A 27,707-nucleotide genomic window follows, 5' to 3' on the forward strand; every position below is an offset into this window, starting at 1 on the left:
GATCTGACCTGCCTGGGCCCTTGGGCACTTGAACTTGAGACCCCCTGACTTGAAGTATTTTCAAGCAGCTTCCAGGAGTCTGTGTATATTTCTCAAATGTGGCCAGCTTCAGTCCATTGTCATTATGGTTTGCATAGTAATTAAGTACACACTGCTAGACTCTGAGGGATCAGGAAACAGTGTCTGTTGGGAAGAGGAGAGAAGCTGGAGATGTGCAGCCTGGGGAAGGAAATGATAAGGAGGGTGATGAGAACTATTTTAGTGACTAGTGAGAGCCTGTGGTGTTCCTGGGCGTACGATCAGACCCTTGAGGCAAGGCAATGCAGAAACTGATTTCTGCTTCGCTTAAAAACTTTCTAAAAATGGGAGCGTCCAGTGGAATAGAGTCTCTTTGCAGATAGTGACTCACCCTCACCCCATCTTGAAAGAATTCAAACCATAAAAGATATTTCATCTTTGGTTCATTTGATATTTGCTGAATGACTGCTCAGTTACTTGGCTAGACTGCAGAGTTAAGTAAAATAATTCAAGGTTTCTGCCTGTGAAGGACAGACTTGAAAGCAAAGAAAAATTGTAATGTATTTTTAAAAATAAAAGCTATGGGAGTAATTGACAACTGCACAAAGGGAGTGGTCAGTTCTACTTAGAAGTCTAGGGTGTTCAGGGTAGGCTTCCTGGAGGAAGTGACACTGGGATTGATTTTTTTTCCCTAATTTTATTTATTAATATTTATTTTTGGCTGTGCTGGGTCTTCGTTGCTGCACAAGCTTTTCTCTAGTTGCGGTGATTGGGGGCTACTCTCTAGATGCAGTGTGCAGGCTTCTCCTTGGCAGTGGCTCCTCTTGTTGCAGAGCATGGGCTCTAGAGCACACAGGCTTCAGTGGGTGCGACTCCCAGGCTCTAGAGTGCAGGCTCAGTAGTTGTGGTGCATAGGCTTAGTTGCTCCGGGGCTTGTGGAATCTTCCTGGATCAGGGATCAAACCCATGTCTCCTGCATTGTCAGGTGGATTCTTTACTACTGAGCCACCAGGGGAGCCCCTGGTTCCAATTTTAACTTAGTACTTTCTAGTTGTGTGATCTTAGGCAAGCCACTTCATTTCTCTGAGCCTTAGTTTCTTCATCTGCAAAATGGGGATGACAAACAGGAGTCTGTCTCCCGTAGTGTTTGCTGGTTTAAATGAATTTATACTTAGAGTATTGGCACTTAGTAAATGTTATGTATACAGCATTTCTTAATCTTGGCACTGCGGATGTTCAGGACTGGATAATTCTTTGTTGTGAAGGGTCTGTCCTGTGCATTATAGGATGATTAGCTGCATTTCTGATCTCTACCCACTAGATATCAGTGGCACTCTGTCTCCTCCCACGTCCCTGCCCCCCCTCAAGTGTAACAACCAAAAATGTCTCCAGACATTGCCAAGTGTCCCCCAGGAGGCCAAACTGCCCCCAGTTGAGAGTCATTGCTGCTGTGTATGTGTTAATCTGTTATTACCCGGTCTTCATGGGTCTTCTGGGGGATGGTGGAGTTGCCCCTGAGTTGGGTGCACAGAAGAAGGAGATGCATGTTGGAAGGTGTAGGCTAAATGGCGAAGACAACATCCACCTGAAAACTAGTTTCATGAGATTTTGGATATGTTTAAATATAGTTTTGCTGATTGGGAGCAGGAATGAATCATTTTTCACAAAACATTCTTTTTAAAGCAAATACTCTCAATAAAGAATGTTTTTGTGTTATTTTTACAGCTCAGAAGTTTCGTTTAAAGAATGTGAAATGATTTTATCCTCCGTGGAGGCCTAGAAAGGGAGCTCATTAAAAACCCAAATCATGAGCCCCCGAACCTTGAGACTTGATGGGCTGCGGTGCTGGGGAGCTGCCACGTGGCAGCTCAGAAACGCGTGCAGCTGCCCCATGCCTGGGGGGAGAGGGGGCGCAAAGCTGGGTTTGCCGCTTCGAGCCGCACTGCTGGTGCCCAGCCAGCCAGGTGGGTCCTGCTGGTGCCAAGTCTGCTTACATCAACACCAGTGAGCATGCCCTGAGGGGCCTCTACCTCCCCAGGCACGGGCCACCTGCATCCCGCCTCTCCCTGCCACTTCCTGAGGCGCAGGAGCAAGTGGGACAGGGATGGGGGCAGACAGGGCAGGCAGATCTCCAGAACCAACCTCAGACTCCCGTTCTGTCAGCCCCTGTACGTCTAGCTTATGTTGTCCCGTCTGTGGGAACTGGGAGTCGTCTGCAAAGGTAGGGCCTACACCCCTCCTTAAAATTCATCTCTGCCTGGCACCCTGCTCTTACTTGGGGCAATCATAGTTAACCAGATACTCTGCCTGCCTAATCCTAGAGAGAGACTGGTGTCACACATTGTGCCCAGTTTCTAACAATCCTGAGACAATGAAGAAAATTTGATGTTGTAAGTTGAGGGTAAAAAAAATAATAATTAAAGATTATTTGCATATCTTTACTCTGGCCCTATAGGAAGAAGAGTAGTTAGACTGCTGTGACTATGTTTCTCTTCCCACTTCCTCACATACCTTTTCTCCCAAGTTTATCCTGCTGTGGTTGTCTAGCTGGCTTTGGAGTGCTTTGGATAACTCCAGTCAATAGGACCTATGTTTGTATCATGTCTTCGGCTGTCAGCCTGAGCTGTTTCGTCCTGTTGACAAATAGACTTTTCTAGAATATCCTCATGAGATTGCATTTCTCATATCTGAGATAAGCTACAGGAACAGACTCAAGGATCAGATGTTGGCTGCTCAAAATTCTTGATGTAGGAACTGAGCAGGTGCAGTAGCACAGATAAAGGAATGCAACTGTGTGAATAACTTAAGTCACTTGTATCACAACCTTCCATTCATTCATTCCCTAGACAAGTACTGACCAAGTGGCCCTCATGAGCCAGGATAGAACAAAGATGGGGCCATGTTTTGAGTGAGAGTGACTTAGGTTAAATGCAAAGAAAAACATCAGCTCCCATAGTTCCCACAAATAGAATTAATTGGTGGAATTATTTTTTTCCTGGCGTTAAAAAATACATATGACAGCAACAGACAATGGCCTGCAATTTCTCATTCTTTGTGACAGACTCACCATTTTCTTGGCAGCATCACCTCACATACACCGCCAACTCCATTGCCAGGCTGCTGTACGTGCACACTTCAGATGTGAGTGTATCCCCCAACACCGACACCATATGATTTTAGATGGATCATCACTTCAAAGGAGCCATGGGAACAGTTCATGGGGTACAGAGCTGGGAGCTTGTGCTTCCTCACAATCAGTTGGAGTGTCCTCTGCTTTCTGTCCAGGGAGGTCAGGAGTGGTCACCACCTCCTAGCTGTTCCCCAAAGATTGAGCTCTGCTTGTCTACTACAGAAGAGAAAATCACATATTTACCCTACCATTCTTTAAGGACTGTAATTAAAAAAAAATTTTATGGTAAAATGCACATAATTTAAAATTCCCTGTCATCACCATTTTTAAGTGTAAGGGCTTCCCTCGTAGCTCAGTTGGTAGAGAATCTGCCTGCAATGCAGGACATCCAGGTTCGATCCCTGGGTTGGGAAGATCCCCTGGAGAAGGCAATGGCAACCCACTCCAGTACTCTTGCCTGGAGAATCCCATGGACAGAGGAGCCTGGCGGGCCACAGTCCACGGGCTCATGAGTTGGACACGACTTAGCGACTAAACCGCCACCACCATCAGTAGTGTTAAGTACGTTCACATTGTTGCACAAAAGATTCTAGAACTTTCTCATCTTGCAAAACTGAAACTCTGTACTCATTTAGAGGGGCTTCCCTAGTAGCTCAGACAGTAAAAAATCTGCCTGCAATGCAGGAGACCTGGGTTTGATCCCTGGGTTGGGAAGATTCCCCTGGAGAAGGGAATGGCAACTCACTCCAGTGCTCTTGTCTGGAGAATTCCATGGACAGAGGAGCCTGGCGGGCTACAGTCCATGGGGTCGCAAAGAGTCAGACATGACTGAGCGACGAACACTGCTAGTACACTCCTTTAGACCACAGTTCCCCACCCCGCCCCCTGGTGGCCACCGTTCTACTTTCTTTGCCCATGCATGTGATTCTTCGAGACCACATATGAGTGGAATCATACAGTATTTGTCCTCGTGTGACTGGCTTATCTCACTTAACATAAAGTCCTCAAGGTTTGCCCATGCTGTAGCCTCTGTCAGAATAGCCTTCCTGTTTAAGGCTGAATAATATTCTATTGCATGTCTAGATCACATTTTGTTTATTCATTCATCTGTGGATGGACACTTGGGTTGCTTCCCCCAACCCAAGTGCACTGTTTTAAATAGTGCTGCTTTGAATGTAATGTACAAGTATCTCTTGAGGACTTGGCTTTCAATCCTTTAGGCTGTATACTGAGAGGTGGGCTTGCTGGATCATAGGATGATTCTGCATTTAACCTTTTGAGGAACCATTATCCTGTTTTCCATCAGGGCTGCACCATCTTACAATCCTGTCAACAGTGTACAAGGGTTCCAATTTTCCCATGTTCTCACCAACACTTGTGATTCTCTGGGGTTTTGATGGTAGCCATTTTCATAGGTGTGAGGTATAATTTGTAATTTATTTGCTAGGGTAAGTCTAGTTTCATAGGAATGAAGAATGCAATACTCTCATAAAGTGACGGTGTCTATGAAAGAGATTCATGGACAGAAAGGTAACTTATGGACCTAAGAGACAGAGTAGCCCACGTAAAGCTCATCTCATCTGCCTTGAGACACGTGTCCTTGATCCTCTGTGTGTCTCCATTACTTGCTTGACTGCAAGCTTGTCCAGGGTGATGTGAGAGGTGTAAGTATCCCACTGACACTTCCGATTACTTCGCAGTGTCTGCAATGATGCTGGACATAGGTTAGCTGCTTAGTTATCAATCCTTCTTCATATGACCTGATAGAGTGCATTTCTGCACCACTCCCCACAAAGAACACATCTCAGCCACCTGTGCTCCTCAGCTTGCCTGCCTTGCAAGAAGGCTTCAAGTTCCAACTCAAACAGCCTCTTCACATCATCGTTCCTGTCCCCTTAGGCAGTCGGCTCCATCTCCCCCATCCTCCTTGCCATTGTGTAGGTTTTCCCTTATCAGTACCCATCTTACCAAGTTACAATATTGATTTGCCTGTCTAGTTCCACAGCAGCACTCAGATGTCTTCAAATCTAGGCTTTCTTTGAAGACCCTCAGTAAGTATTTGTTGAGTCACTAAACGCGCTCCAAATTAATAAGTGATCTCATTGTAAGTACTAAAAACATCTTTTGGGGGTGTGAGAGAACAGGGAGTTTGACTTCCAGGAGATGCAAGTTCAAACCCAAGCCATTATAGCAATCCAGATTGATGGAGTCTATGGCTTATTTGCCTTTTCTCTACATTTTTCTGATTTCTCTCACACATTTTTAGTCTGCTTCCCCCTCAGGAAGTGACATCCTGGCTCTGAAAACACTGTCCTGTTTCCCAGGTCAGGCAGAATGCTGTCTCCCAACTCTTGCCTGTCAGCACGAGTAGACCAGTCTCCTTCTTAGACTATGCACACGCATTGCAAAAGAATACCTGAAATACAGCCCTCAGGGTTCTTGCCTCCATATATCTGTAACCCCGTTGCTCAGGTAGTACAGGTGCCTGGATATGAAACTGCCCGAAGGTTCATGCAGACCCAACTTGACACCCATGTACTGAGAACCTCCCAGCATGGCGCTGGGCCCTGGGGCGACTGTAATGAGACGCGTAGACCCACCCACACACTGCTGTCTGCCAAGTGCCAGGGGGTGTGGAGGTGGGAGTCTTCTTACATGGTGACAGCTGATGTGCTAACCTGATATAAAATGCAGCTATCCCCGCTGGTAATTCCCCCTCTGGAGCAGCACAGGACTTGTTCCTCACCTCCTGGAGTCAGCATGCCTTTGAGTTAGAGATGGCAGTGCTCCTGGGGCACCCAGCTGCGAGGCATACAGATGTAGCAGCCAACCCTTTCCACCTCCCGGCATTCCTGGGCCACTGCTCTGCATCCTCATTCCCTCGTGTGGTCTGGGAATGCTCCTGTGCCACTCTGTCCTGAAGTCTAGGCTCTGGGGGACATCCGACCAAGACCCCATGTTCAAGACTTCCGGGGGACCATTCTAATTGCTCTGTGCTGTTTTCTGGGGAAGCTCCAATTCTCTGGGAAAATGGCTCTTGTCAGAGCATAGAATCCCCTATTAGCTGTTTCTAATGCTAGGCTGGTAGTATTTCAGTGTGCACACCTTTTCATCCTTGAAGAGGTATGCTGGCTACTTCTTTCATTCTCCTCTCACACCTTTGACAAAACGGAACCCTTTGAATTCAGAGACCCTTTGAATGGGGCTCTGGAATCAGGGAAGAGAGATGGTGGGGACTGGCTGGTAAGAGGCTGCTGGGATGGCAGAGCCAGGTGAGAGCTCTGGGTCAGAGAACTGCTCATGGTAGGAAGGAGTGAGGAAGGACACAAGGCCTAGGTGCAGGGGACTCCCCGGCAGGGAGGGCCAGGTGAGCGGCCAGCACACCCTCCAGACATATGCCCCGAGGCCGGAACTGGTGACTCCCTTTCTTCTTTTCATGCCAGAATGGGCACCCCTGAGCCCTTGAGAGCTGGTGACTGTGACTACAGAGAGGCTGAGTCTGCCTCAGGGGGCCTCATTGGTCCTCAGGGGGAGGCCGGGTCTGAGGCTGGGCTTGCATCCTGGGGCTGACGCCATCTGCACTGTTCCTGCAGGACCACTGCCCGGCGCCTGCCCTAGGCTTCAGCGAGTGGAGTGCAGGAGACACGGTTCCTCCTTACAATGTGCAAAGGGGTGCTGGCTGCACTCATGGCACTCTAGCTTGCTCCTGAAAGTGTCAGTCACTCAGTCGTGTCTGACTCTTTGCAACCCCATGGACTGTAGCCCCTCAGACTCCTCTGTCCATAGGGATTCTCCAGGCAGGAATACCGGAGTGGGTTGCCATGCCCTTCTCCAGGGGATCTTCTCGACCCAGGGATCAAACCCGCATCTCCCACCTTGTGGGCAGATTCTTTACTGTCTGAGCTACCAGGGAAGCCCCCCAACTCTTCATATTTTTGCAGTGTTTATTTGGAGACTAAAAAGCGAGCATGAAAAGGGTAGAAACACAATGGTGTTATTTAGCAATTCCAGGATACTCTGGAATTTAAGAGCTATCTTTGCTGTTTTTCATTAAAGGGCCCCTATCTTATTTTTTTAATTCAAGGAATTATACATTATAGTTTTTTAAAAATACACACAGAGAAAGAGATAAAAAGAAGGAGGGAGTGGGGAGAAGAGGAGGGAGGAAGAGAAATGACATGTATAAAGTCAGAAAATCTACACAGGACAGAAAAGTACAAATAGTTTATTTCGGGGAGAGAAATAAGCCACCTCTTTGAGCCTCAGGAACCCTGTGGGGCTCATCAAATGCAAATGCAAATGAGAGATGTGCTATTAAAAAAAAAAACAGAACTATAAAACTTGGTGAAGATCTGTCCTTTTCTGGTTAAATGATATGTTCTCCTTCCATGTTTTTCCCCCCCGCTTTCAAACTTCTCTGGATACATTATAGCTTTCAGAAGGTTGAAATAAAAAATGACTTTCTTAATGCGTCTTTTTCCCCTCAGAAGGAATAAATAAGCCTGCCTTTTTCTCCCAAATTTTCCATCAGATGTGGCTTCAGCTCCTTCAGTAGGCGGCTACTTTCTCGTTTTCTGCTTTTTGCCTCTTTTAATGACGAGCACACAAATGGTGACCTTATGGTATTGCTGGAAAAAAGAAAAAAGAGCAAAATAAACAATACTGTGCTCCCGGGAAGAGAGTGAGAGTTAATTAACGGTGGTGGTGCCTTTTGTTTCCTTAGCCTCTCGTGTAGGAAGAAAGAAAAATGGGCAAGTGGCTCCACTTCTATTTTGTTTGTTTGTTTTTCATTACTCCATTAATCCCCATAAACAAGGCATGTTTTTTAGTTACAGATCCACTAGAAAAAATGCATATGCTAAACCAGATGGGTGAAATTAACAGTCTCATTAAATGTATTTTTAGATAGCCGGTTTTACAATATCACCAGTGACATCAGAGCTTTGATTTTGTGCCACATTTGAAATGCAAACTTTAAAAAATGTGCAAAATGAGCAGTTTTCCTTTAGATGTATTATTATTTTATTATTATATCCACAAGGGCAGAAAACTGTCTAGATTCTTTTGTAGAGAAAGCACCGATTGGTAATGTTTGGGGGGAGTTAAGAATTTTAATAGGTAAAAGAAATAATGAAGGCTTTTCCACCTGCCTTCGTTTCAGTCTGCATTTTTTTTTTTTTTCTGTGTGTGCACTTGCTGAGGATTTGAACTTTGTGAAGGTTCTCCCTCCTGATTGTTATTCTCCAGCAATCCGTGCTTCTGGGACAATCCTGCAAATGATTTCTGGGGTTCTGTGCCAGATGTCAGCAGGGCAAGTGTTTCATTTGGAGCTTCATTTAGTTTGGAGTCTCTTCTCTCCTTTGAGTCCCCAAAGCCCATGTCCGTGGGTACTCAGGCAAAACTCATCATCTTAGTTATGTGTTTGGCAAAGCAGGTAAGGCCAGAATGAATCATTAACAAAATGGTAATATTGCTTTGCTCTGAGTGTGCACAAAGGGGCATTGGAGATGAGCATGTATTTAAAAGTAAATATAAGAGCAAGTAGGGGTGGGGTTTGTTTTGCAACTCCAGCTGAGTGCTGCAGTACACACTGAATCACTGCAGTAGGTTCTCACCCTGTCTACTGGTTGGATAGGATGGAATTCTCTCAACTCTGCAGAGGGAAAATTCAAAAGAAGAGCCCCAGACTCCTGGTGGAAAAGGGGGTTATTATTCAGATCCATCCCAACAGATGAGCAGAGGAAAATGTTCAAGGACGTTCATTGGCATTTTGTTGGTTATAGCCAAACCACTGGAAGCAACCCAAGAGGCTAAAAATAGGAAACCGGTTGGAAGAACAGCACTGCTCTAGACTGCAATACTATCAAAAGTTTAGGAAGAAGAATAAGCTTCTGACTGCTGTGGACAGGTATTTGTGGTATGCTGTTAATTTAAAAAGAAAGTTGACAGATAAGCATAGGGAACTAGACTCAATATCTTGTAATAACCTATAATGGAAAAGAATCTGAACAAGAATATGTATGAGTCATTTTGTTCTACAGCTGATACTAACAGAATGTTAAACTAATTTCAATAAAAATATTCATAAGGGAAAAAAGTTGAGAGTTTGAATCTATAGGAGCTTTTCAGAAGGAAAATATGTATGTATATAGGCAGATAGATGTATAATGAATTATCTATGATGAGGAAAAGTCTAGAAGTACATACACCAAACTTTCAATAGTTTTCCTTCACAATTAAAGAACGACTGGGAGAGAGGGGACTTTTTATTTTATATAAACCTACATTGTTTGAGTCTTTTTTTTTTTTTAATAACAAGCAGCTATTTCTTTAGGAATTTAAAAAAATACAGAAGGATGAGCAAAGTCCACTTGTTCAGTGAGGTGGTTCTTTCAGCACTTACCTCTTGGGATGGAGAGAGTAAAAGCAGATCCAAGGTGCTACCTCTGAACAAGCTGAAGAGGGTGAGGGTGAGGAGTTTCAGGAGCCAGGAGACAGGACTACCTTAGCGCTGAGTGGAGGTGGAGGGCGGGTACCTTTCCCACAGCTTAGCAAGTGAAGGCACGTGCCTCCCTGACAGGGGCAGCCAGCTGCCTATGTGCTCAAAGGGATAGGTACCAGCTCATAATCAATGGCGTGGGTCTCACAGTTTCATCCGTTGGATTCCGCTGGCTTCTGTGATGCCAAGGCAGAGACATCAACCTTTGCCAATGGCCTGCCCTTCAATCCAATCTCAAATCCTCCAGCGAGAGGTTTCCCACGTTGGAAACTTATCTCTGTTCATGCCTTTTGTGAATTTTTTGTGAAAGTCGCTCAGCCGTGTCTGCCTGTTTGCAACCCCATAGACTATATAGTCCATGGAATTCTCCAGGCCAGAATACTGGAGTGGGTGGCCTTTCCCTTCTCCAGGGGATTTTCCCAACCCAGAGGTCAAACCCAGGTCTCCCGCATTACTTTGGTGAAGTGCTGATAGAATGAGTCTCTCGTTGCCTCTTGGAAGTTGTTAATAACATTTTAATGTGGGATACATTGAAGAAGATCAAAGAAAACTGTTGGACATAATTCTCAGGGGAGAAAATTTTCATTTTAAATAAGTTGACTGCATCTCTTTAAATGGAAGTAGTACCTGTGCAATCCTATGTGGCTTTTTGTAACACAGCATCCAGTAGATACACAGAGTAGAACTGTAAACATTTGCTGGCTGATTAATAAATGAGAGATGAATAATGTAGATAGATTTTAAGGGACTGTGACAGATTATAAGGCCTGTTTGGACTTAGTTTATCAATTTATGGGAGGATTAGGTGAAAGGAAGTGCCATAGCTTAAAGCGATTGTATAGAGAGATCTCTACCCACGGCAGTAAGGTACTTATTAAGATACCTGGTTGCCTATTATCAGGAAGAAGCTGAAGCACAGTGAATAGGAATCTTTTCCTGTGACCTACCAAGCTGGATTCTAGGCTTGGCTCAGCCACTTGCCAGCTTTTGTAACTTTAGACAAGTTAGTTGACTTCTCCAGACTTCAGTCTCCTCATCTGAAAAATTAAGACCCTAATTAAGTACCTACCTCCTAAAATTGTTTGGCTTACATGACATAATTTGCATAAGGGATTCAACCCAGTATTGGGCATTTCATAAGCCTTCAATAAAAGTTGACATTCTTTTTGTTGTATTTAGAAACCCACAAGGAAAACCAGAGGCAAAAGATGATAAGAAGGCATCTCAAAATAAGGTTCTTGTGCTCAACTTTTTACAGCAGCACCTAGGATCTATTTCTGAGATAAAACACACTCTCCTTCAGAGTCTTAGAGGGGAAAAAAAAAATCTCTCTGGCAGTTTCGGTGGTCCTAACTTGGTGTGAGTTACACTGAGTAGATTATTCTCTTGAGGCATTCTCTCAGCTGTAGAAAGCACATCCTCTCCCCCAGGATACTAGGCTGTCATTTAGTGCCAAAGGAAAAGCTATTTACAGAATGACACCCTGGCATCCCCAACGGGTTTGATTTACTTCCCCGGAAGGTGGTATATTTCAAGGCACTGCAGGACCAGCAATATTAATAACTCAGGTGATTTAATTGGCTCCTCCCAATTCTTTTTAAAGCCATGTCGATCCCATGGTAGTTAATTGTGTGTGCTGTGAATTGTGTTATTTACAGTGCCGAGGAACCAAAATGAATCTGTATTAGACATCGGTGGGCGGATATTCGAGAAGGCTGTAAAGAGACTCTCCAGTGTTGATGGCCTTCACCAAATTAGCTCCATCGTCCCCTTTCTGATGGATGCCAGCTGCTGTGGATACCATAAAGCATCCTACTACCTCGCAGTCTTTTATGAAACTGGATTAACTGTACCTCGGGATCAGCTACAGGTAGAGTATTTCATGAATCGCAGGAATATCCATCACCTAGATTGTATTTGCAGGGTAAGGCCCTCATACCCCAGGTGGAACTGGACATGTTCATGCTCCCTGGAGTCCTTTAAAATCTTTACACTCAAGAAAAACAGCTTAGGGCTGTGTTAAATACAGGATCCTCTGCTGGCAGTGAATGAAGAAGTGCACTTTATCCATTTCTGGACACAGCATGGGGATACGATTGATATACTCAGGAATAGTTTGTGCAGGGCTTATCAAAATCCTAGTCCTTCAAGAACAGGTGCCTCTTACCCAATTCTTGGAACTATTCTGGCTGTGGACCCATCATGGCATATGACTTTTTAGCTTAGTGGAATCATTTAGACCTCTAAGCAAAGAATTGTCACATTCAGCCTTCTACCATTAAAACAGGAGAAGGAAATGGCAACCCACTCCAGTATTCTTGCCTGGAGAATTCCATGGACAGAGGAGCCTGGAGGGCTACAGTCTATGGGGTGACAAAGAGAGTCGGACACGACTGAGCAAATTGCACACCGTTAAAACAAAAGTCATACTAGACTGTTTTGTTTATGGTGTTGAATCCAAATTTCATATGCAACTTGCTTAACATCTGGAATTGCACTTTTATAAGTGCTGCTAAATAATCCCTGATCACAGAGTTTTTGTATTTGTACCCAGGATTGTTTATCCTGGATTTGAAGAGACTCAGACTGTTTAGACCCTCCCAGGTGGCTCCACGTTTCTTTCACTTGATTTCTTTATGTGCATCTCTGGCTGTAGCAGCTCATGACTGATGGCATGCTTTCCTAAGTCCCTGAGGCAGTTCCCATTGAGGTGTATAGAGTAGAAGACTTGAGCCCTGTTTCTGTCACAAAACGACTGGTTGACCAAAGACATATGACTTCAACTTTCTGAGCCTCTATTTCCTTCACTCTGAAATGAGGTGGTTGGACCAATCAATCTCTAAGGACCCTTCCCAACACTAACATTCTGAGAATGTGAAGTTGGAATGTGGCCCACCATTCAGATCATCTGACACAGATGATGTAGCTGAAGTGGGCCAGCATCCTTAGAACAGTTGGTGGATACACGAAGAGATGCTGTGAGATAAGTCAGGGGAAGACCCTGTCTTCACTGAGGGAAGAACAAAGGACTTTTCAGCTATTAGACATTAAGGACAGATAATCACGAGAAAGCTCTTGTGACTTTTCTGAAGTTTTTCATGTTTTTTGTTTTTTGGCCATGCAGTGTGGCACGCAGGGTCTTAGTTCCCCAACCAGGGATAGAGCCCATGCACCCTGCTTTGGGAGTACAGAGTCTTAACCACTGGACCACCAAGGAAGTCCTATCTAAAGTTTTTCTTAAAAGACGTATTAACTTCTTTCCAGAATGACTAAGCTCATATTATGGGGGTGGGTCCAGATGACCTTTCTATGTTAGAATTTTACCACCCTTTTCTGTAATCTTGTGAACACTGTCCATTTCTTTCTAACAGGGCATGTTGTATAGTTTGGTTGGAGGCCAGGGCAGTGAAAGACTGTCTTCGATGAATCTTGGGTACAAGCATTACCAGGGTATTGATAACTACCCTCTGGACTGGGAGTTGTCCTATGCCTACTACAGCAATATCGCCACCAAGACCCCCCTCGACCAGCACACGCTCCAAGGAGATCAGGTACAAGAGGGAAATGGGTGGGAGTGGTTATGGCCCTGCCTACTAGGGCTTCCTGAACAATTTTATCAAGTGTCTGCCTCTGTGGCTGGTTTATTCACTGGCCTTCAGAGTGCAAGCATAATCCCATGCAGAGAGAAACCCTCTCATAATCTCCAGTTCATATTTCCTCACTGTGCTCTCAGGCTGAACGCAGGAACCATCCTACATCTGTGCATGAGGAGCTTTTCACGAGTGGGAAGACTGGTATGGGGAGGGGAGATACAGCCCTGGACAGACTCTGATTTTGAAAACCGTGTATACCAGAAACAGAGACATTTTGTCTTTGTTCCAAAATCATGTGACTGGGAAGGATCTGGAGATGTCAGGGGAGATTGAGTCAGATTAAGCAGGGGCAGTAAGCCAAGGGCTGCTATCAACATGTCACAAGCAGCAGGGTTGCAGAGTCTACATATAAGAGAGTTCCATCCCTCCCTATGTTCCTGCTGCCCAGCACCTCGAGAAGCGTCTGCCCATCACATGAGCCACAGGGCTCCAGGTGACTGACAGCAGGCAATCCATCCTGGATTAAGGACTGGATGAGGGGCACTGACTCCAGCCTCTCATTTTGCAGGCTCACCGATCTTTTTGACTCATTAGGCAAAGAAATCAGTGGCTAATATCTGCCTTCAAAACATGATGCGTTACATTGGACCAACTGATGGTTTGTTTCAGGAACTGTGAATAAAAGGCTGGAGGTAAAGGTGATGCATGCATGCACTGTCTATTCAGTTGTGTCCGACTCTTTGCGACCTTATGGACTATAGCCCGCCAGGCTCCTCTGTCCATGGGATTCTCCAGGCAAGAGTATTGCAGTGGGTTGCCATGCCCTCCTCCAGGGGATCTTCTTGACCCAGGGATCAAACCCATATCTCTTTACATCTCCTGCATTGGCAGACAGGTTCTTTACCACTAGTGCCACTGGGGAAGCCCAGGTAAAGGTGACAGTGTAAGAATAAAAAGAAAGCTGCCTTTAGATGATGTAGATTTGCATCCAGCAGGAGTAGATTGTGACCTGGCTGGCCTCTCGGCTTGTTTTTTTCATAGCACTTCAGCTAGTTAAATTGAGAAATGCAAGTAGACTGTACCAGGGGTTGACAATGTTTTTCTGTATAAGGCCAGATAGTAAATATTTTAAGCTCTGATTTTATAGTCACTATTTCAGCTACTCAGCTTCTGCCAAAGATAGTATATAAACCACTGGGGTGCCTGGGTTTGTGCAACCACGGACAGGAGGTTGCTGCATGATCAGATTTGGCTCTGGTTGAAGCCATAAGCTCTTGATTTTCACCTTATGCTTGGTGAGCCTGGGGGATGGGTCAGGCTCGTGGAATCTTAGACAGAGCAGGCTAACTGGGAACCAGACCACTTACTGTTTCCAGTGCTGCTCCTGCATTACATTTAGAAACCCCCAGTGCAGGAAACGTGTGCTTTGATGATTGGGAATGAATGGTTTCTGAAAAAGAAACCTACAGTGGCCACTGTAGAGTTATGAAATAAATGACTCAGAGATACACGTTGTCAGTGAACATTAAACATGAATCAAGCTATAAAGTACCCAAAGGCTGTCTGTATAGACATTCTAATTCCTTTAGAAGATAATGATTTCTCCTGAATAAACTTGTATTCTCTCCGCATACATAGGCTATGGGCAAAATTTGACCTTAGTTTGACAGGAAGTTTTTAATTTATTCATTTATAAAGTTTTTAAAGGATTATTCTGGAAACACATTCATAGAAAAATTAGACCACCAAATAATATTGTTATTGTTCTGCTAAGCTTGAATGTGTTAATAATGTCCTATACGTATACACTTTTAGGAATTCTAATGCAGCATAAATGAGCAAGGGGAGATGGTATGTTGCTAACAAGCTCCTTTTCTTTTGAAGATTTGGCCCATGAAGTGTTATGATTATGAAAGAAAATGTTTAATTGGTCAGAACCAGAGAAGATGAATAGAGAAGATCCATCTTGCAGCTGGAAAGTCGTATGATTAAGAATCACAGATACGAATTATACAGTTAGTTGTATCATAGCTCATTTTCTTCAGAGTGTGTAATTAATGGCTTCTTGAGAATTTTAGCAGGTGTCATACGTCGATTTAAATATCCTTTTGTTGAGAGATCTATTAATTCACCGGCAGCACATAACAAGGGGCTTCTCAGGTTGCACGGTGGTAAAGGATCCTCCTGCTGATGCAGGAGACACAAGAGACAAGGGTTCGATCCCTGGGTCGGGAAGATCCCCTGGAGAAGGAGATGGCAACCCACTCCAGGATCCTTGCCTGGAAAACTCTGTGGACAGAGGGGCCTGGCAGGCCACAGTCCATGGGGCCACAGAGAGTCAGACATGACCGAGCACACCCACACACAGCACATAAAAAATGAAGAGATCTGGAAAGCCAGACCTCTAATTAACAAACCAAAGATCCATCAGTAACTTCTCTCTTGATTTTTGTTTCATTTTTTATGTAACTTGTGGTTCCCATCACTTCTATATTAGTAACCTCGCTTCATGTCACTTTTATATGATTTAGAGGGATTCTACTTCAGGTCAAAGAGAAAGAATATACTAGTTGTTTTTTGGTTTGTTTTTGTGGCTTAATCACAAATGCGTTCCTATCATCCTTTTCACCCTTCAGAATTTGCTCTTCTGAAAGGTTTGGTTCACAGTCTTTTGTGTCTACACCTTCTAGAGGGCCAGGGGTCTCACACATCCCTCCCTCCACATACTGACGACACAGAAATCTGACTCTCAGGCTGAGCTCTTTCTTACAAACCCCCATCTGCAAAAATAACATATCACAAAGGCAACACACCCTTTCCTCCTCTCCATTCCCCCAAACTCCTCAACCCATGACACCCCTGTCCATGCCAGGAACTGGGGAGTCATCTTCAATCCCCCCATCATCCTAGCTGGGGTTATAATCCCCCCATCATCCTAGCTGGAGTTATAATCCCCAGCAGGTTTACACGCCAACTTCTCTCTACTCCCACTCCTATCCAATATACAGCCACAGCCTACAACTGTCGTTTACATCTCTCTGCTGAGCGACTATGATGGCCTCCTCTTATGGACTGAGTATGGCGTGAATTGACCCCTAAGTCCATAGCCTGAAGCCCTCCCCACCAGTACCTCAGAATAGGGCCCTACATTAAGGAGACAGAACCTTTGAAGAGAGGAATACGTTCAACCATGAGGTGACCCTCATCCAGCATGACTGGTATCCTTACAAGAAGAGGAGGTTAAGATGAAACAGAGGGATGACCATGTGACGACACAAGTTAAGGAAAAGGGGCCTCAGAAGGAACTAAACCAGGACTTCCTGGCAGACTCTGAGCTTCCAATGCAGCGGGCACGGGTCTGATCCCTGGTCTGGGAACTAAGATCCCACATGCCACGTGGCCAAAACAAACAAAAGAACTAAACCTGCCAGCCTCTTGATCTTGGACTGCCAGCCTCCAGAAGCATGAGGAAGTTAATTTCTGTGGCTTAAGCCGTGCCATCTGTGGCTTTTTGTTACGACAGCAGCTCTAGCAAATAAATTTACCCCCTAACTGGCCTTTCTGTCACCAGTTTTATTCTTTTCCATGTTCTTCCCATGGAGGCCAGAGGGGGCTGACAACAGGGGAAGTTCTCAACCTGGCTGCACCTCAAAGTCTCACGGGGGATAAGAGAACACCTCTGTGCTGGCTCCACCCCATAGTCTCATCAAATTGACAGGGTGGGGTCCAGGCGTGTAGTTTGGGTATATATGTCTACGCGCATGTGTGTATTTAAAACTTCTTCAGATGGTAGTAACATGTAGTCAGTGCTGAGAAATACTGACCCAGAAGCACCAAGTCCAGCTCATCACTTGGCATAGGAGTCGTTTCTTGATCAGGTTTCTCTCTGCTTCTCCAGTCTCAGCTCTCAGCAGTCCCTGCTTGGCCTGCCCACTCTGGAGATGCCAAGCTTTTGGTCACATCAGGCTGTCCATATCTCCTGACCCTGCCGGGTTTCCTCTGCCTGGCTTGCTTTCTCCATGCCCACCCCTCCTCTTCCTGTCTGCTGACCCTTCTTCCTCCTGGAACACTGGGCTCAGACATCACCTTCTCCTTGGATGTCCCCTTTGCCATGCACCTGGGCACCCAGGCACACCCGTGCCCTCGCTCAGTGATGGGTGCTGTGTACAGGATCTGAGGACTGGCTGTACCAGTAGACTGGGAGCCCCCCAAGACACTTTGTCTGTTCATGTTGGTGATCCCAATGCCCAGCACTGTGCTTGAAATTTAGGTGGCACTCCCTGTTGACTGACAGGATAGAATGCAGAGCAACCAGAAATGGACACAAAGGGACCGCAGTGTTTTGTTGACTCTCTGGTACTTTTTCATGTGACCACTGATCATTGTCGACAGCAAGCACCTAGGCACTTGGCTTTCAACTCTGCCTCTCCTGCAGTCAACACCCCTTCACCCTATTTTGGGAATCTTGGGTACTTGCTTCTGTGTCTACATCTTTACACTTGATATTCCTCTATTCTTACTTTAAAAATCCCTAAAATGTTAAATTTCAACAAAGAAAACTCAGATCCCCACATTGGGAGCCAAACATTGTAGCTGATTTTAAACACCCTAAGATCTGGGTTCCTCACGGTGGCTCCTCCAGACCCTGAAGGAAGTGGTGGTTTAGGTGTAGACTCAAATTGCCCTGCTGCTGAGTTCCCGGGAGTGCTGGCTGAGCCATTCTATTTCACGACTTCAGAGAACGTACATGCTCTGGGAAATGGGGGACCACTAAGAGCATTTGCTCCCCAGGTTCAAAGTCCACTAAGTCCTTCACCCTCCTTACCCCTCCCTGCTCTCCGCTCTGTCCTGCCTGTCCTGTGATTGATGGCAGACAGCTGGCATGATGTAGCCTGAAAGTGAGCAAAGAGAAAGGTAGCAAAGCATATGAAGAGTCTAGGGACAGTGTGGAGACTCCTCTGATGCTGGGTCCAGGGACGTCTGAGGATTGCAGAGTCTCTGGACACCAGACCTCCTCTCACCTGGTCAGCAGGTCTTAACCCTGCAGTATAGGCTATGAACTGCTTATCCTAGAGACCTTGATTTTATAACACAGCAACAAAAAGAACCCTTCCCCCCTCAGAATCCACAGAAGATCCAAGAATTGGTCAGTCTGGGACTCTGGACTCCTGCCAGCATCTCTCCAGCTCTACCCCTAACCCTCACCCCCACTGGTCTTTCTCCACACCATAGCTTCATCCAGGATTGGTCACTTTCCCATCTGAAGCATCATTCCTTGTTCTCAAAATGTTTGATGGATGAACAGTCTGACACTGCTCCCTTTTAGGGATTGCTCCTTCATCAGATGTCTTTGTAGATGGTTGACTTTCACAGAGGGCCTGGGTGTGTGGCTCTGACTGGTGCTGGTTGCCACTGTGGGGACCCCAGAGTTGTAAAGAAGCAACCACCAGCCTGGGTGCGGCAGGCAATTGTGGTGTAGCTTCAAGGCCAGTTTGCCTGGATTCAGGTCCCAGGTCTGCTGTTCACAGGGTGTGAAATCTTGGATAATTCCACTCGCTTCTCTGTCTCTGCACAGTTTTTCACTAGTAAAGACTACCATGACACTCTCCACCTCACAGAGTTGATAGCATGAATAAATTAATCCATCTGATGTATGCTGAGTGGAGCCCAACACACAACATGATGCTCTCAGATGTTTCCAGCCCTGACACTCCCTCCTCAGATCTGTCCCTTCCATCTTCAAAAGCATCAAACTCTCAGAAATTCACCCCCACAATGTAAGGCTCTGAGCTGTACAAAACAGCAAACACCAACAGGAGGGCTAATATTCTAAACTGCTGTCAGCCTTTTATGAGTTCAGGACCTAAAACATGAGTTACCATTCCAGAGAGCTTCCCATATGCCAGACACTCCGCTAAGATCTTCACAATCTCATTTAATCATCCTGCAACTTTGTGAGATCAGTACAGGTATTGTTCCCATTTTACAAATGGGGCAACCGAGACTCGGAGAAGCCAAAGAACTTGCCCAAAGTCAAACAACAAGCAAGTAGTAGAGGCTAGATTTGAACGTGAGTGTTTGTAACTCTTTTGCACTATTAAAAATAATGGCTAGTAGGTAGAGTGCTTTTGATATAGCAGATACCATGCTACACTTCATTTTTATCGATGCAGAAGCTAAGACTCAGATAAATAAAGTCAGTGGCCCAAGGCCTACAGGTAGTTAGTGGTGAGTTAGAATTCATATCCCCTGGGGGTGATGTGAAAGATCTGATGTCACCACCATGACACTATTAGATGGAATTCGTTATGTATAAGGGGAGACGGTGAACCAGCCCCCCTCTGCTTTCTCCCAGATGCATAAGTCCTCAGGGTGGTGAGGGTGGGTGAGGACTATCTCACAGCCAGCTGTCCTGGGTCTGATTCATTAGTTTGAAGAACTTAGGTAAGTTGCTTAACCTTTCTGGGCCTCATTTTCCACATGTGTGAAATGGGGATATTGATAGGGACTGTCTTATGAGGTTGCAAAGATTCAGTGAGTCAATCTGGACCAAGCAATCAGTCCACACACACAGTCTTTGATGGTGATTATGGTATGTTATCACTGCCAGAGAGTGGCAGAAGCACCTGAGTATAAATTCTTGCAGCACAGAAACTCTGTCTTCATGTGCTATGTCTTTCATTCAAGTATCATGACAAAGTTAAGAAGGAAAAAGCAAAATAAGAAAAAGAAGAAAATCAATCCCAAATCAAATACCCAACTCCTTAGTTGACCAAAAAAATCCTTATAGCTGAGAATTATATTATTTGAGCTGCCTGAGCTTCTGCCCAATTCCAGGCTCATCACAGATGACAGAGTATCCCCTGGAGTCTGAGCTGAAGTGCCTACTTATTGGCCTTGCAGTTAGCGAAGAATGAGATAGAGACCAGTGCCCAGACAGGATTCCAGGGCCTTCCCGCTAGAGGGCGACATTGTTGGGGAGCCTGTCAGAGCCTGTCTTTGGAGACAGGTCAACCTGGCTTCCAAGGCCCGCCCTACAACATGCCTTGAGCTCACGGTTTTACCCTGTGAGCCTCAGTTCTTTGCCTATCAGTTGAGGACAGTGATATTTGGGTCTCAGTCCTGCAATGAGGATTAAGTGAAAAAAATATTTGTAAAACACCCTGCACATGGTTTCAATCAAAGGTGGCAGCATCATTATTCTACTTGTTGCTATTTTCTGGGTGCTGTGCCAAGGTTAGACATCCAACAGGAATTGATACCTGTTGTGTTCTGAGTCCTAGCTCTGTCCCCAAGTCTGCCCTCTACTGCCGCTAAGAGGGACCTCTGGTTGTGTGTGGCCCTGGTGGATGACGGGGCTGCAGGCTAGAGCTTGTGAATCTGAGTCTTTTTCTCTCTCTCTCTTTTTAATTTTATATTGGAGTATAGTTGATTAACAACGTTGTGATGGTTTCAGGTGAACAGCAAAGGGACTCAGCCATACATACACGTGTACCCATTCCCCTCCAAACTCCCCTCCCACCCAGGCTGCCACATAACATGGAGCAGAGTTCTCTGTGCTCTACAGTAGGGCCTTGTTGGTTATCCATTTTAAATACAGCAGTGTGTACACGCCTAAAACCTTCCCTTCACTGACAAACAGAGGATCAGAAGGGAAATCAGGCCGAGCTTTTTGTTCCCTAAAGCTTCTTTCTCCTAGCCTCATCCAGAACCAATTTTTTCACCATCTGCTTGTGGCCTTGAAGCCCTTCCCAGGCCCTCTGGCACTAGATAGAGTTCATCATGTATTAAATATAAGGGGAGACTGTGAAACAATAAGACTGTTTTTTGGATAAAGAGCCAAAATTTATACATAAAAATGAGCCTTATTTTCTTCAAAGGAGGCAGATACCTGGGAGGCTGTTTGCAAATTTGAAGCGTTTTGTGAACTTTCCCCTTGGGTTCCTCCTTAGAACCTCTGGTGCATGCTTGTGCATATACTCAAAAAGTTAATATGCCCTTCGCTTTTGAGAGCAGATTTCATTTTTGGAAATAGCCAAAAGATATTGGAGGCTGAGCCTGCTAAATAAAAAGGGTTAGTCATGCAGGATAATAATACAGCATAATAATAAGGTTATACTTAGAATTTATTGATTTACCTTTTTTGATGCCTTGTATAATCTGGCCCTAAAACTGATGGCACAGAGGGGGACTTCTGAACTAGCTTGAGCAAAGGAAGAGAAAGCAGAGTAAGCTTCATCTTCCCAAGGCAAATGCTTTGACAGGAACAAAAATGCCCATTTAGATGCAAGGTGTGTGATCGACTCATTTAAAAAGAATGTGATCTTATGGCATTGTGGACACACCTCATATTTCCATTATTTGTGAGTTTTTACTTGAATAATTGCTGGTTTAAGAATAATGGCATGTCTTTTGCATGCCCAAATTATTTGGATATTTTCATTCTCCCTTCTCCCCTTCCTTTCTTCCTCTCTCCCTCCCTCCCTTCTTATATTCCTTCCTTCCCTTTTAGGCATATGTTGAAACAATTAGACTAAAAGATGATGAAATACTCAAGGTACAAACCAAAGAAGATGGAGATGTCTTTATGTGGCTGAAGCATGAAGCTACTCGAGGCAATGCGGCAGCTCAGGTAACGATGTGGTCCACTGTCTTGGAAACTGTCTCAGCCCTGATGGACCAGGATACGCTGTGATAGCAAGATATCCCAATCCTAGTGACTTAACATAGCACCAGTGTATTGCTGTTCACGCTACTGGGGGTGCTGGCAGGGGCTGTGCTCTCATAGTTCTTTAGGAGCCCAAGCTAACAGAGGTGTCACCAAAATGTACTTCCAAAGCCATTGCCTCAGGGCCATCTGTGACATGTCACAGCTGGCTCCTAACGCTTCTGCTCACATGGGGCACTTCTCACATTTCATCGGCCAGAGCAAGTCAGTTGGACATTCTCTTTAAATAATTTGATTTACGTATTTATTTCTGGTTCTGTCGGGTCTTTGTTGCTGCGTGAGCTTTTCTCTAGTTGCCGAAAGTGAGGGCTACTCTCTAGTTGCGGTGTGCGGGCTTCTTGTTGCCATGGCTTCTCTTGTTGCAGAGCTTGGGCTCTAGGGCACGCGGGCTTCAGTAGTTGTGGCCAGGGGCTTTGTTACTTCATGGCATGTGGGATCTTACTGGATCAGGGGTCAAACCTGTGTCTCCTGCATTGGCAGGCAGATTCTTTACCACTGAGCCACCAGGGAAGGCCAGTTGGTTACTCTTGACATTGAGTGTAGTCAGACCTGTACCCATTGGCGAGTCACAGGATTTATGATCAGTCCCAAGACTCCATCAGACATTCTAGTGCATCAGATATATAGATATAATGATATAAATCATTTATATAGGGCAGTTCTTCAGGATCTTTGTTTACATTTGGCCAATTATCTGGTTTCTTTTTTCGTACTTGAACTACCCTAGGACCCTCCTCTGTGTGTGTGACTGTTTCCAAGATGGATTGAGGCCTATGGGGTGGCCTTGGCATCACATGTTATGGGGTGGTGCCTCCTCCTTTTGATCCCCAAGGAGCTTTCTGCACATGTGCAGTGTCTCTCTTACCCCAAGAATGGAAAATATATGACCTAGTGATCCTTTACTCAAACAGGGTTAGCCCCTCTCTTCCTGCCTTGTCTGTTATCTTAAGGTGTCCTCAGGAGACAAAGCCTGGCTATTTACCTTGTTTCTGTTGTCAGTTCTGTTTCAGTATGCAGACAGGAGACTGATTGTAAATATCTAACCAGGAGCCCACCTACCTCCTGTCTCAGGAAATGCAAACAGGAGGCCAGCTGTAAATGCCTAGCCTGGAGCCCATCTATCTCCTGCCTCATAGGGAGATGCCCTGACTGCCACAGATGTGCACAGGCATGCATGCCTTACACTGGGCTCAGAAGACAGTCAGTGACTCCCAAAGGGGAGGGCATTTCAAGAGAGGAGACAGTATGGTTGTTGATCCATCAGCTCTGACCTGGGTATAGTACATTCATTCACATACACACACCCACATCCCCCTGACACACATTGTTGTGTTAATAACTTGTATTTAACCCAGTACACCTTTAGGGCTCTGGTCCCCAGTAGAAAGATAGCATGTGTCTACCTAAGTTTTGGTTCTCGATATAAAAACATTTTGAACTAGGTTTGCCTTACCCTCTTTAAAAATCTCGTATGTTAAGTATTAGGGCTTCCCAGGTGGCTCAGTGGGTAAAGAATCCTCCTGTGATGCAGGAGACATAGGTTCACTCCCTGGGTCAGGAAGATCCCCTGGAGGAGGGCATGGCAACCCACTCCAGTATTTTTGCCTGGAGAATCCCATGGACAGAGGAGCTTGGTGGACTACAGTCCATAGGGTCGCGAAAAGTTGGACACAATTGAGCCACTAAGCGCGTGTACGTGCACACACACACACACACACATGTTAAGCATTTCACAGGAAAGTCATTGTTTTAAATTGCTACTGTCTTAAAGCAACGGTTGGCCCAGATGCTGTTTTGGGGCCAGCAAGGTGTGACCAAGAACCCGGAAGCGGCTATCGAGTGGTATGCCAAGGGTGCCCTGGAGACTGAGGACCCTGCATTAATATACGACTACGCCATTGTATTATTCAAGGTAAGAATCACTCAATTTGTGCTGAGGTTGCAAAATTCCTATCAGATTTCCTGAGCAGTTTGATGTAGGCGTGCAGGCAAACAGGGAGCCTGTAACCCAAGAACCTCGGAATCTGCTTCTGTCAGGCTGAATGGAAAGGGGTATTTGCTGAAAAGGCAGAGTCAGAAGCAGTTCCCTGGTCTTGTTTTTAATCATTAGTCTTAGGTTTGGCACCTGGATTCTCTTTGCTTTTCCAAGCATTGTGGCATTCTGGAGGAGACACCCCATTTTTTACGGATTGGTACATGGCTGGCAGCCCCAAAGGTGCTGCAAGTTCTCTTATCAGGCAGAGCTTTCGTTGAATTACAGCTGAGATGAAATGCGTGTTTGGCTGGATCCCAACAGTGTCTCTGATCAAAACAAAGATCTTGGTTTTAAGCCAACAGGAGAGCAGGGTAGTGGGTGAGAAGACCATTAGCCCAGGAGACAGAAGATGGAGTTCAAATCCCTCCTCTGCAACCAGCAGCTACATCCTTGGGCTTATGTGACCTCATGGGACACTGGTAATGGCCACAGGTTGAGTGAAAGAACCTAAAGAAGGGACTCCAAGAACTGCAAAATGCTTTATGGAGTAACAATAATTTACTTCGATTGAAGCAGTGCTTATTACCTGATGTACATCAATTTTCAAGACACCCTTGCAAATGTAGCTACCATGGTACATGATGATCTGTTTATGTGTGTGCTAAGAGAAGCTAAGAAAGGATTTGTAACTTACCCAAGGGTTTCCCAGATGGTGCTAGTGGTAAAGAACTGGCCTGCCAATGCAGGAGACTTAAGAGACACGGGTTCAATACCTGGATTGAGAAGATCTCCTGGAGAAGGGCATGGGAACCCACTCCAGTATTCTTGCCTAAGGAGCCCCATAGACAGAGGAGCCTGGCAGGCTACAGTCCATGGGGTTGCAAAGAGTTGGATACTACTGAAGCAAGATAGCATGCACGTACACGTACAAGATTGTACAGTTGGTGCATTTCAGACCTGGGATTGGGATCCAGGCAGTCTGGCTTCAAAGTCTGTGCTCTTCACCCTTGAACACAGAGACATCAATTCATCCACCTTGGAAAAATAGAAAGCTGTTGGCTCTACAAGGAAAACCTTGGTGGCTATGTCCAGGCCCAAAGGAGGCAGCTGCCCACAGACAGCAAGTGTCTTCAAACAAGGACTTGGATGCACATGGCCGGGCTCATCTCCAGAACCACAGTTGTGGTCGCTCACTGATTAACAACCATGACTCTTGCTACATCTCTAGCCTTCCAAGTCTTAAAACCTATTGGTTGTTACGGTTTCCAAGTTTAGAGCCCAGACTTTTTCTTTGTAGTTGTTAAATCAACATAGAAGTGGTTTGACTCTTAGCCATATGCCAATGTATTTGTGTACTTATGTAATACACACCCATTCAGGGCTGACAGAACTCCAGACTCTGCACTAGATGGAGGGATGTATGGATGCATGAGCCATGTTTCTGACCTCTGGGGCCTCAGACACTCACACGGAAGACAGAGGACTGAGACAGGTGCAGAGGAGAGGCACCGGTCCGCCGGAGTTGGGGCTGGTCATTGCCTGGAGTGCAGAGAAGACAAAGGCATGACTCAGGCATTATTTCTGCCTACCAGGAGCTTGAAATCTAGAAGGAGAGCCAAAGATATAAATATATGACATGGGAGGTGACAAAATGTTTCTTCAGGGTCTGATTTCTGAAAACTGAAAGTTTTTTTGATTTTCCTACATTCTAAGTTATCTCTGAGTGGGAGGAAGAAAACCCATTATCAACATCTCGAGAAAGATTTTTACCTCTGGCCAAAGGTGTCTTTAAGTGTTTTCAGTGTTAAAAAAAACCCCATCCAAAAATGAACTTTCCAAACAGGAAGAAGGGCAGTGTGCACTTGGCTCATTGCTTTGTGTGGATATTTGGCGTATTGTATTCAAAAATGGTGCCACAAAGATGGCTGTAGTTTTTCCAAGATGGTCGAGTCAATCCCATTTTACACACACCTGAGGATGGAGCTTGGACTTTTACTGCAGCTACTGTCCTCCGTGGATTCATCCAGTGGATAGTCACTGAGCATTTGCTATGCATCAGGACTTTGTATTTTTCTTTTAACAGCTTCCAGTGCTACTCAGACTTGTGCAGAGTGTATAGTCTTTGTGCAAGAAATCATCCCACTTCTGATTATGTAATTACACTGGGAAATCCCTGATCTAGAAATGAGAGTATCTTGAGTTCTGTTTGCAGATCTAATGAAGAGGCTTTGGGTTAGCCAGCCCCTGTGGGCCCCAGTTTTATTCCTTCCAAACAAAGAAGCTGGAGAAGATAAACTTTGAGTGTATCCAGGTTCTAACATTCTGTCATCCTGATTGTTCTGATCCTTTCTGCAAGGTACAAAAAGGTTGTCTCATTGCCCCGTCTAGTTACTTCAAATAGCCTTCATGTCCTTTTCTCTTTCCTCTTCCTCTAATTAAACGAAGTAATGGTCCACTTCTGAAAAATAGTTTCATCTTGCATCCTGCTTCAGCTCATCAGTTTTTATTAAACAGGTAAGTTAAAGTCGAGTAGAAACTCAATGTATGTAATTTAACCTTTATTTGGATCCACCGTTTTACTCTGGGTCCCGGAACTCTAAGGACAGATTCTGCAGCATGTTTTTGTATTCTGTAAGGAGAGTGTGAATCATTTTACTTTCTCAGCATGGAAATGACAATATACAGGAGAAAATACAGCATGGCAGTTGTAAACCTGAACTCTGGAGCCTGGGCTCAAATCCTGCCTCTGTTCCTCATTCCCTGAGTGTCTCTGGGTTGGTTTCTCAGATGGGAATGATAGCAGCACCATGGCTAGGGTCGGGAGGATTAGATATGGCAGGAGAGCTCCTGGCCCAGAGTAATTAACGTAGGAATGTTTGCTAGTGCTGTCTTCATTACTAGAGCTGAGTATTTAAATAGAGTTAATAGTTGTAGTCATTGCAAAGCCCTCTGACATTATATCACATGTGACCCTGTCAAGTGCTGAGTCTGAGACCAGGAGGACTCCATGGGTGCAGGGGTCAAAGACAGGCTCTAAGTGAGCTTGGAAGCATCAGGGTTTTCATCCAGCTCTTCTCACCTGCCATCTTCATGGTCAGAGCCATGTCGAGAGAGCCCTCAGTGACTCCTCCTGTCCCACCCTTGGACCCACCATTTTCCCACGTGGTCCTGCAGACACACCAGAGTGGTCCCATGAAGTTCTGCTCTTATAACAAGAACCCCAAAGCCATTTCTCTCGTGATCCACAAACCGCGTCTGCTGGAAAAACTTGATTTTGCTGGAGGAAGCTTGTCAGTTGTCAGTGTCTGAAGGAACTGATTCTAAGGGATCCTATCTCTTTCACCACTGACCTTCCAGCTGTTTCTGAAGCCGCAGAGGTCCACCATGGGAACTCCCACGTGGAACTGGGATAACTGAGTTGTCCCAGCCTGATAAGTCTTGACTCTCTGACACAGATCAAGTGCTTTATCTGACTCACACGTTAGGTAATCCCCAGAAAAACACAACCAGAATGACCAGACTCATTTAACCCTATTCATGGCTTCTCCCAACTGCACCAGTGGATTGATGAGAGTGTGATTCACTTGATGATCAAATGGGGAATTTTGTATGATGCTAAACAGGAAGGGGGAGGTTTGTTGTCACTGTTCTACAAATATACCCAAAATGATGATGATGATGTAATAGCTCTGAATATGGAAATCTTCAAGATTAGGTTTTTCTTTGGGAGGGCCTGGGCTTCTGTTGGATCTTCTGTTGAACAC

General features: G+C 45.2%; 1 protein-coding gene across 2 annotated transcripts in view; it reads left to right on the forward strand.

Moving 5' to 3' along the window:
• Positions 1-27,707, forward strand: part of SEL1L3 (SEL1L family member 3) — a 108,258-nt gene that overhangs the window by 47,971 nt on the left and 32,580 nt on the right. For both annotated transcript variants that reach the window (XM_025290229.3, XM_025290228.3), the window contains exons 10-13: positions 11,306-11,517; positions 13,019-13,198; positions 21,753-21,872; positions 23,740-23,880. In XM_025290229.3, the coding sequence (XP_025146014.2) occupies positions 11,306-11,517; positions 13,019-13,198; positions 21,753-21,872; positions 23,740-23,880 (653 nt within the window). The remainder of the gene's footprint in view (positions 1-11,305; positions 11,518-13,018; positions 13,199-21,752; positions 21,873-23,739; positions 23,881-27,707) is intronic.

This window comes from Bubalus bubalis, chromosome 7, assembly GCF_019923935.1.
Source record: "Bubalus bubalis isolate 160015118507 breed Murrah chromosome 7, NDDB_SH_1, whole genome shotgun sequence".
NCBI lineage: Eukaryota > Metazoa > Chordata > Mammalia > Artiodactyla > Bovidae > Bubalus > Bubalus bubalis.